This window comes from Nymphaea colorata, chromosome 10 (genome assembly GCF_008831285.2).
Source record: "Nymphaea colorata isolate Beijing-Zhang1983 chromosome 10, ASM883128v2, whole genome shotgun sequence".
In the NCBI taxonomy this organism is placed as follows: domain Eukaryota; kingdom Viridiplantae; phylum Streptophyta; class Magnoliopsida; order Nymphaeales; family Nymphaeaceae; genus Nymphaea; species Nymphaea colorata.
Genome location: NC_045147.1, coordinates 10,766,431 through 10,777,398, shown reverse-complemented (window position 1 = coordinate 10,777,398; position 10,968 = coordinate 10,766,431). Strand labels below are relative to the sequence as shown.

At 38.0% G+C, this 10,968-nt stretch overlaps 1 protein-coding gene across 1 annotated transcript; it reads left to right on the top strand.

The window, feature by feature from the left end:
• The first annotated feature begins 2,999 nt into the window (after nt 1-2,999).
• LOC116262363 (uncharacterized) lies at nt 3,000-9,814 on the top strand. The gene is made up of 9 exons (XM_031641661.2): nt 3,000-3,141; nt 3,243-3,308; nt 4,647-5,069; nt 5,295-5,550; nt 6,721-6,778; nt 8,277-8,363; nt 8,506-8,640; nt 9,100-9,238; nt 9,448-9,814. Exons 1-9 carry the CDS (start codon nt 3,065-3,067, stop codon nt 9,668-9,670), a joined length of 1,464 nt encoding a protein of 487 aa, XP_031497521.1. The 5' UTR covers nt 3,000-3,064; the 3' UTR covers nt 9,671-9,814.
• Nucleotides 9,815-10,968: the final 1,154 nt, after the last annotated feature.

Genomic DNA, 10,968 nt, shown 5'->3' with positions numbered 1-10,968 from the left:
CAAGCGGTTGTGGTTGGGCTAACACTTGGCTTTGGGCTAATTCTTTCACTCAGACCAAAGCCAGGAAACTTTTATAAGGGGAGTGGAATTCAAGTTTTTAAATTTTGATTAAGTCGAATACATTATTTTTTAAAATTTTTATATAAAACAAGTAAAATTTTGGTCTTGTGGAGGGAAAGCTACTCGCCCGTCAAAAATGAACAATTGTTGTAGGCGCGCCGATTCTTCTTTTTCTTCCCCCACCTCTTCACAATTGGTCTGGAAAGGCGAGGGCTAGAAGCCAAAATATGGGAGTTCAACGTTGTCTTCCAGAGGCTAGTGAGGAGAAGCAGTGCGACGGATGTTCAAGGAAGAAGCCAGACTTCTTCAAAGTGTAATAGAATTGAGAGTACCAGACTGCTCTACCCCGCGCTGACCAACTAAACAAAGAGCCTCAGTCTCCCGGCACTTTTTAGGGTGATGTCCAACTAACCCTCCCTCCAACGAACTTTTCTTCAACAACCGCCAATTTCTTGGCATGTCTCTTAGAAAATGAGGACAACCAACATTCTTTCCTAGCAGCTCTCGCCTTCCTTTCATTTTTTTATTTTTTCTAACATATTTGTTAAATAGATTAGTTTTTTTTTTCTTGATACTCTTGCTTCTGACATAGCATACTTTCTTTCTTGTTGCGAGATTCCAATTTTCATCATAGTGTGCCATTGTGTCTCCAAGTAGACCGCTATAAAGAAAGTCATAGTCCTTTTAATTTCCTTTTTTTATTTAATTTTTGATTGTTTATAGGTTCTTCTGATTGAATTCAAGTGATTTTTTTATTATATAGTGTGTTGGGTAATGTTTAGTAAATGTTTATAAGCTAGAAGCAATGCCAAGACGATAATATGCTCTTTTATATTGTTGTTGCTTATTAATAGTTGTTTGCATATGCATATAATCATTCAGTTATCCTCAGTCGGCTGCATATGTGAGAGGTTGCATACATAACACAATAACCGTTTGGTTGCATACATATATACGTGCCAATCATGCAACCCCTAATTTAGTTAAAATCGAGATAGTTAACTTCAAAGAGAGGTATCTATGCTTCAGTCTTTTTAGAATGAGAGGAGATAAAAATGAGTATTGATCAAATCAGAGTAAAAAAAAAAAACTATAATTTGCGACTGCGTTATTATTCTCTTAAATAAACTATCAGTCTGTTGAGGAAAACAATGGTGACTTCAATTTCTTGGTAGTAAAGTGTCTTCCCGCTCTACTAAGCCACCCACAACTAGCGACTTTCTTTTGGTAGTCAGTGTACTCCAGTTACAATTAAAAGTCTTCCTGCCTACAATAACATGGCCAAAATTGTGGTTATATACGTCTTGATGTATGCTATCAGTATTGACCTATACTTGCACCGAACGGTGTAGTATAGCTGGCCCGATTGGTAGATTGGTAAAAGTTCAGTCGTCAATTCGATTCTCATAGGTGTTATTCCTTTAAACTGTAAATAATAATTGCGCGACACTTTAGTTGATGATTGTACCTTCACTGAATCATAAAGCAATCATAGAGCCCAAGGATATGAGGAAGGGAGGAGGGGATTCATCCTCTTCAGGGTATCTCTCTTCATTAGTATAGACCTATACCACATATATCACTATCTACTTGGTTGTGTGATCCAAACATTGATGAAATGGGCTAAAACTTTATTAGGATTGTAGACATGAATATGAAACAGGGCTCAATCAGGCTACACAAAATTTCAGACATACTTATGTGGATGGGCTCAATTGAGGTTCCTGCATTACTAGGTTAGTTACATTTTGTGTGCCACTAGTGAATGTTATACCCATTAATTAACTGCCAAGAGGGCGTTTGGCAACAGGAATGTTATGTTTTTTGTAATGTAAGAATTACATCACATTTATGGAACACTAATGCAGCACTGTTGTTAAGAAATGCCATCTGACCTCTAAGGTAGCATCTGATAGCTATATTATGTGTCCTTGTCTCACATATTCAAGAGTATATGTTCAACTACACGTGTTCCACGGGACATCAAGTTAGGATCCAAGAGAATAAGTTGTAAAACTAAACATGTCAACATTGTTTGTTACACTTTTACTTCATTCAAAGGATTGGTTTGAGGGATCGTCTGTGTCAGGAAGTATTTTTTTATTTACTAAAGCTATACTTATATGTGAATCTGCTCTTCTTTATTGTATAAGAAAGATGAATTAAAATGCTCATAAGTGAACCTGACCAGTGGGATTCTGTCTGCAAGAATTAGGACAATAAGCATCCATTGTCTGAGTTCAACTCTTTCATGTCTATAGTACGGTTCATCTGATTATTAAAGGTTGTTTTGCTATTTATCCATCCATCTTCTCTTCTATCTATGTAGATATGTACCTTTTTTTTCTTTTATTCTCTTCCATCATTCCTTAAATCTCATGGGTTTGATACTACTGATCTTTTCTCATTGAACCAAGGGTACAACATCAATAGATTGATTTTTAAATCAAAAGTACTATGTGAAATTTATCTCTATCCTATAGGTACAGTTTTTCTCGATGAATCGATACTATTACACTCCTAAGACATGTGCCTCCCATTGTTTTAACTCAACCTCTTCCCAAGTTGAGTTTGCTCAAACTCAGTCATTTGTGGCGCAGCTTGAGTTCCAAGTTCATGACTATTACTTATAAAAAGTGTATAAATATGCCCGTTTTCTAATACAAAGTATAACCATGTGTTCTAAAATAACAAAACATTTTCTTCGAAAGAAAAACAATCCAAGACACACATTGTTAAGATGGTATTTTGATAAGTAGTTACTTTTTTATTATTTTTCAAGCATTTGTTACTTTTAAATGAGAAAAATGGAAAATGGCCCGATACGGACCGATTCGCGTCGATCCATAATCCCCAGGTTTACCACAATTACCAGAAAGTGGAGGGTTATTTGGAATATACGCTCAAAAGTTGGCGCCTTAATGTAAAACGGCGAAAGCCCAGAAGGCTGCGAGCGCAGGCCCCCAGTCGCCCGCGCGTGCGTGTGAGAGAGGGTGGGGGGGAGATGGAGGATGGCCGCTGCAGCTTCTTCCTCACCAAGAAGAAGCGTTTCTGTGCCAACTCTACCCTGAAGGGCTCCCAGTATCTCTCTCTCTCTCTCTCTCTCTCTCTCTCTCTCTCTCTCTCTCTTTCTCTCTTACATAGCTCCTTTCGTCTCTTACTGGTTGATTTTCTTTGCTCAGATTTTGTGGAAATCACAACCCTAAGACCGAAGATCGCCGTGTCCCTTGCCCGATTGATCCTTCTCAGTATGACCTTCAATTTCTTTATTGAACTTACTGTTTTTCGTTTCGCGTTCCACTTTATCATGTAAGCTGTGAGAGTCCGGAGTCTTGCTTTTGGGCTTTTTTCTCATTATAGGCGATGTTGAAGCTTAGGAACTATGCACCCTTTTGAGTTTTATTTTGGAAAAGTTTAATTTCCGGCTATGTGATTTCTTTTAGCTATCAGCCCCGCGTACTTATTGCTGGAACTGTTGTGATGGCTTTAGGTTTCTCGCTGGCTTTTGTGTTGTCTGTCGAATAGCATTCTCTTAGTTTGGACGTTATGTATTGTTTCGTCATTTTGATTAACTATTGAAATTTCCCAGGAATCTATTTGCTGGTGTTCGTTTTCAAAATGTTGTTTCGAGATTATTCATCTCATGTTCAATTACCTTTTTGTTTAGTTTTTTATGGACATTCAAAGCATGTTATATTCTTTAGCGTGTGATGTGTTGTCTTGCTGCTCTTGCATGTTTGCTATTACCGCCATATTAACTTGCTAAACAAGCACATCTGCAGATGTTTGTACTTAAATAAGTTCATGCGACCGAGGCATAAATATTAGACTCGGGCATATCCCGGGGATAAATTTCTGGGTGAAGAGAAAACAGAGAGGGAAAGGGTTGTCTTGTCTTGCATCTATATCATGAAGACACGTTTGACAACGCTGTTGATATGCCTTTAAAATTTTAAAATGATTCTCTGTGTCACGATGGGGTTCATGACACAGTTCTCACGTTCAGACATAGTTAAACTATTGTTGGAAGCAGACAATTCTGTGTTAACTTTACCATTTCCATATGTCGTGTTGATTTCTCATTCCATACTTGTCTTCTCTTTTGAATGTTGTCATTTAGATTTGATGATTTCATCTTAATCTGATTGTTTCATGCATGTGAATGTGAGTGTTTTACAGAAAATTTCTGTGATGAATTTGAATCTTGAGTTGATATTCTGTTTCTGTTGGTTCAGCCTAAGATTTTCATACAGTGTCAGTTCGCAAATTCGCATGTATGGACATGCCTAATTGTCCTCATTATTGTGACCTTTACAATGCTGTATGAAACTTGTCTCATGTCCGACTGTGTGATTGCATGGTATCGTAAGAAATAGTTCAGAGCATGTCATTTGAGTAATTGCAAGTTTGAAACATCCAACTTCTAGGTCATTTTCTGTTGTTTGCTTAATCCATTGTGATTCAACAATTTCATACTCTGTTCATTTATTACTATTTTCACTTTCATTAAAGAGTTCAAATCTTATTCCTCAGTTTTTATTATGTTATTCCATGGTATATTTTGAACTAAATGTGCATGTTTGCAGCTTCATCCTGCTAGAGAATCTAGAAGCCCATACGAGAAAATGTCCATTATACAAGCAAGTCTTAGCTTTGAAAAGTCAGTCATTTTACACGAAGGGTATTAATGCTGGAGTCGAGGACGAGGATGGAGATGCAACTCTTTCTGACCCAGTTCCATGCACATTTAATGCCAGCGAGAGCATCTCTTCTGAATATAACATTCTATTGGAAGATAGTGAAGGCAATGAGCTGTCAGTTATATCTTCTGGAGATTTGATTATCACGTCAGACATGAAGCGACATGCAATATATAAAATGTCCATAGCTGACTTTTTGGCACTCCTGAGTAAAATAAAATCAATACACCAGGCTATCTTTCTAAATATTGAGGTCTCAAGTGTGATGCCTGAAGCTTGTAGTAGATGGTTGAAGAAAGAGTTGAAACAGTATGTGTTCTGAGCCTGTTCATCATTAATCACGATCATTTGTCAATTCTTGCATCTTGGTTCAGTTTCATTCTTGATGCAATCAACTGTGTTTATTGTCTGAGATCATTAGGATTGCAGCAAATAGATGTATTTATTCTTAGTTTTTTAAGGTAACCAGTTGCTCTGTTAGTAACTGGAATTCTGAATTATGGGCTGCGTTTCCTTTTGTTTTAATCATTGTAGAGCATTGCCTTTCCAAGAAAAGCATGTTTTGCAGCAGGCATCTATTCTAGGGAACATGGAAAAGTTTGGGTTATTGCAAATGCCAGCGGGACCAGAAATATTAGAACCAGGCCACAATGATTCATCTGAAAGCCATTCAACCACTCCTGCAGTTGTTGAGTTTGGAGCAGGAAGAGGATATTTGACTCATATGCTTACAAGTTGCTACAACATCAAGAAAGTTTTCTTAGTTGAGAGGAGATCTTATAAATTGAAGGTTGTTACTCTCACCTTAAAGCATGTCATCTGTTTTAACTAGGGGAGGAAGAATTCATGATATTCTAGTCCATTTATGTCCTTATCAATATCTTTTCTTGGATGAGTATGTAGACTTTTATTATGAATGTCGTTTTCATATAAAGATTATGTGATTTGCGAAAACAATGTTCGGTTGCTCTAATCTCTCCTTTCAGTTTCCCAATGGACTATTTAAGGCACAAACAAGTGATGGTGGTTCCCAGAACTGAGGATGTTTAGCTGATGGATACTAGGCACTGCACATATCAACCCGTGCAATGTTGTAGCTAACACGTTAAGTATCCTGCTTGGGAACTATGTTTGCAAAAATGAAACTCAAAGGAATTAACGGGGGCCCGCACAAGCGGTGGAGCATGTGGTTTCATTCGATGCGAAGCGAAGAACCTTGCCAGGGCTTGACATGCCGTGAATCCTCTTGAAAGAGAGGGGTGCCTTTTGGAACCCGGATACGGGTGGTGCATGGCTGTCGTCAGCTTGTGCCATAAGGTGTTGGGTTAAGTCCCGCAACGAGCGCAACCCTCGTGTTTAGTTGTCACCATTGAGTTTGGAACCCTGAACATAATGCCGGTGATAAGCCAGAGGAAGGTGAGGATGACATCAAGTCATCATGCCCCTTATGCCCTAGGCGACACACATGCTACAATGGCCAGGACAAAGGGTCGCAATCCCCTGAGGGTGAGCTAACTCCAAAAAACCATCCTCAGTTCTGATTGCAGACTTTTTCTAGCAATTCCAGCAAGGGAGGAGACAGTGGAACATGGACTCCTCGGTCCTTTGGAAATTTTGACCACAGGACTTTGTGTTTCATGTAGAATTTTGGGCAGTAATTCCTTGGACACTTTATTTTTCATGAATAAGAAACACCACAGGACTGTGTTCTAATAAAAAGATTTCTAGAGGAAACAAAAGTGTGAGAAGCCGTCATTACCAAGCCTTTTGTTTGATGAACTGTCCGGATCTACCTACAAGTGTTAAAGAACATTTTTTACACTAAACGCTCTATATCATTCCTTACCTGTGCTCCTTTAGCATTACTGTGATTATTTAGTTTATCCTGGTCTTGTATGCTTGAACCAGTTTCACTTAATCTGTATGGACTGAAAAATAATATTTGATCTGCAACACTCAGGCTGATCGAAGTTTACGACAAGAACAAGATGTGATTCTAGAACGCTTAAGGATTGACAGTAAGATCATGTTATTCTACTATGCCAAATAATTTTTTGAAGGGCAAGTATTTATGTTTGTAAGTTGGTTTTGGTCAATAAATTATTTGGCTTTTGATATGCTTGATAGAAATAGACATGCAGCAGTAGGTTCATATCATGTCTTGAAGAGTTTATAAATGCTTATGACTTTATGTGGCTTTGAGTTTACAGTTGCATGACTCATTGTTATTGTGTTTGGCTGTTTATCACCCTCTGTTATATATTGCCGACATTTTGATTTATTACTGGATCATGTTTGATCTTGCAGTCTTGGCTAAAGAAGTCATTTTGGTGTCTCTAACTTCATTTGAAACGAATTTTCTCCACCATGGACGCTAGTCTCTCTAGAGGGTTCAAGAATCTAAACACTATAAGAAAACAGACTAGTGGCTTAATCACTAAAAGCTTTGGCCTGTTAAAATAACTGGTTTAGTCCTTTCTGTAGTTATTTAGTTCAAAGTTCCATATATCACTATCCTTTCCAAGTGATGTTCTGACTAAAATTAGTCAGTATCTTTTGATTTGAAATTTCTAGCGTCAGGTAACTTTATGGTTTTTTCTCAGAAAAATTCAAGCATCAGTAGGATGGAAAGTTGACAATCCTCGCAAAGCGAAGCATCTTTTTGGAAAAGCTCTCAGACAATTTTCTATTTAGAGAAAGCTCAACCTGAAATTGAAAACTTTTTATTGAACTTCACCTGTATCGGGAATCCCTGTCTATTCTGGTTTGGGGAGAAACATGGACCTCTTTTCTTTATGGGGTCAAGTTCCTCTTACGAATAGTTCCCTTTATTTAACAGCCTCTGGAAGTTACAATAGTTTCTTTGTTCTCCTGTACACAAGACCTCCTTTCATTGCTCAAGTTTTGGTTCTTCCTATGCAACTAACACAGCTGTACTTGCTTCCCTTAACTATTTAGGTACTGATGACAGACACTTCTTCTATGCACTTGTCCATATGTCGCTGTTATCCTTTCCATTTTTAAATCTGAGTGGTGTTCCTCCTGTGGAATTGAAACATTTTTGCTTCTTCCTCTTCCAGCCCCTTCTCCTATGTCTTGGCAGCAATGAGACGGGCTACAGGATGTCTAACTTTTATCAGGAGGTTCTGCAAGATAACTGACTATTTCAAATGGCCAAGAAATAGGGTCTCTTTTCTTTTTAATTCTCTGCTATTTTCTGCTTTACATGAAATAGATTTTCTGTTTCAAAAATTTTGCTTGTTGGCCATAGGCTTGTCATTGTTAGTAAGAAGCTTGAGATTTCTGTAAGAGGTAAAGATTAGATTGATCACTTTCTCTGCAATTTGGTCATGCAATGAGCATCATTTGAAATTGTGAGGCATCAAGTTTACCAGTTACTTGAACAGTTTGTAATTTTTCATGAGACATTTGACATCGAAGAATTTTTCTTGTCCTTAAGCCAAATGTTTGCAGCACTAGCTGTCTAAGCATGTCAATAATTTAAATTATTTGCAGTTGAGGATTTGAATTTGGAAGCTGTTGAGTCTTTGAGCTGTGTTCCATACTTAGCAGTAGGGAAGCATCTCTGTGGACCTGCTACAGGTTGCTACTTCAACCTTTTCGTTTACTTGAAACTCTTCTGTTGGTTATTGTCCTATTTAAGAGTTATCTCTTGATTGATTTATATAAAAAAACTTGGATGCAGCGTCAAGTTTGCTTGTCTAATCATTATCTCTGACCACAGATTTGACGCTTAGATGTTGCCTTCGTGAACAATATCATAACAATAAAGCCGTCCAGTCTCTGTCAAAGTGCAATCTGAGAGGCCTTGCCCTTGCAACTTGCTGCCATCACCTCTGCCAGTGGAAGTCTTACATCAGTAAATATCTTCATCTTAATGTGTTGGAAGCTTGCTTGCTGAATGAGTGATTTATTGCTGATGGGAGTAAAGTGTAAACTATACCTTTTTGCTTAGGATGACATGAACCAAGATTATACTCTTTGTTGGTACAGAGATGATACTAGAGCCTACTTTATGATGAATTATTTCACTATTCATAACTTGATATAAAAAATAACCACTTTGAAAATGTGTCATACAATCACAACCGTCTGCATCAAACTTCATTTTTCATAGATGGCCTTCTTTTCTCATCCACTTAATACAGTTTTTCACCTGGCTTTCATTTCTCCTCATAACTAGTTCTAATTTTATTTTCCTTTTTTCTTCTGTATGAACTACGTGGTTACTGTCGCATTAAGCGCCTATTGGTTCAAGTTTTATATTGGAATGCAGCTACTGATGGAATTGACTAGTGCTTCCTACAATTTGCGGCAGACAAAAAGTTTCTAAGAAACATAGGAGTCACAAAAGAAGACTTCCATGCCATTACATGGTTTACTAGCTGGGCCGTGGATGCAGATCATGGTTCTACCCTCACTGATGTCATCGATCGTGGTTTACACCTGCCCAACATGTAACAACCTGATCCATATTTTTGCTTCCAAATCTAAGCTGTTATCAGATGCTAATCTACTAATCTAGGGTATTTATGAACATACCCAGTTTGTCCATGAAATTAAAAAAAAAAAGCCAGCAAATAAACTGATAAGCCACTTTTCTCCTCTGAGGTTCGTTTTTGCTTCTACAGCACTTGTTCTGATATGTTTCCTTTGAGTGTCACAGTGATGATGCTGGCCTGCGTGGAACAGATGTTGAATCGTTGGTGAAGAACATGAAAGATTTGGATAGAGCAATGCTAGGCTTGATATGCAAAGAGATAATCGACATCGGAAGATACATGTGGCTGCAGGACCATGGACAAGATGCAAAGCTTGTGAAGTACGTCTCTTCAGACATATCACCAGAAAACCATTTGTTAATGGCAAAATGCAGGAATCCTGTATAACCTTCTACCGGTTCCAAGCTGTAATTTGGAAGGCTGAGTTATTTGGCGCATTAAAGCTCAATTGTAAGGCATGGAGAGGTATTTACTTTTGCAAATTTTGTCTACGATGATCTAATAAAGCTTAGCTAGTTTATTGATCTGCAATACTGATTGATTGCATTCCTTTTGGTTCCTCTGGGATCAATTCCGAGGTATGAGCACATTTGCTCACCATGCCTGGTAATTCATTCACAGGCAGGAATTGTTTGAAGTTATTGAAACGCATGTAGTATGGAATTTTCTCCAAAATTTGAAACCAAAGTTCGAGTGGAGAGAAGTTTGGTTGGTGCGCTTCTACCGACTCATGACAACCTTGAGGCTCATTTGTTTCATCAGCTAAGACGGGAACCCATTTTCTCTGCACTAGGTCCGACAGCCTACTCCTTGTCAGGTAAGGAGAAAGTTGAATTGCTCTGCCCCCTTCACATTTCTTGGAATTCTTTCGTCTTGTTTGTTTCATTCAGCTACGGAACAGTTTTGACCTTTTCTTCGGACTCGGCATTCTCTTCCCATTTGGCTCGGCTGAAGCAAATGAGCTTCGGTATTGTGTCTTCACTTCAATCCAAGTCTCGAGTCCAAAAAATGAGTACATGTCAGTAATTTTTCATTTTTTTTCAAATATATGCGTAACAGTGATTAATGAATCTACCTATATCTATATGGTTGGTGTGCTTATGGTGTAAATCCATTTATTACTTTAACCATGATTGACTGTTTAGGACGCTTATCCAAGCAAAACAGAACCATGACATAAGCATGAAATTGTAAAGTGATCCTTCTTTCTCGAGACCACCCACTAAATTCAAACATCTACTCATAACTGTAACCTCCGGAAGCCTAAAAAATGGTCGAACGTGTTCGCGCATAAGAGTTGGTTGAATTTGTTCATGTTGTAGTGGACGCAGAAAGGAAGATTTCTATCATGCGCGGGAGCACTACATACACCCAGGCGCTTATAAACACTACATACACCCAGGCGCTTATTTATGCAAGGATTGGCAAAACGTTTTTTTTTATTGCATCGGAAGGGAAACCGTCACCTGGATATTAAAATTTGAAGACTTAATTTCTGGGCATTAAATAAATAAGAAAAACAAATTTGTCGTAATTCAAATAGCTTTGGAACTTGCCAATTCAAATTGGGTCTTGCAAATAAAAGAAAGTAGCAACATTCAGCGCGAAAAGGTAGAGCAAGACAATTGGGAGAAAGCGGGAAAGCTAAGAGCATTTGAAAATTGGAAAGAAAACACGGAGTACGT

Bases quoted from the DNA above. Each gene is read 5' to 3' on its own strand.
- LOC116262363 (XM_031641661.2), top strand. From the start codon at position 3,065: ATGGAGGATGGCCGCTGCAGCTTCTTCCTCACCAAGAAGAAGCGTTTC. The intron at 3,142-3,242 runs GTATCTCTCTCT...TTCTTTGCTCAG, and splicing joins TCTACCCTGAAGGGCTCCCA to ATTTTGTGGAAATCACAACC. The intron at 5,551-6,720 runs GTTGTTACTCTC...TGCAACACTCAG, and splicing joins GGAGATCTTATAAATTGAAG to GCTGATCGAAGTTTACGACA.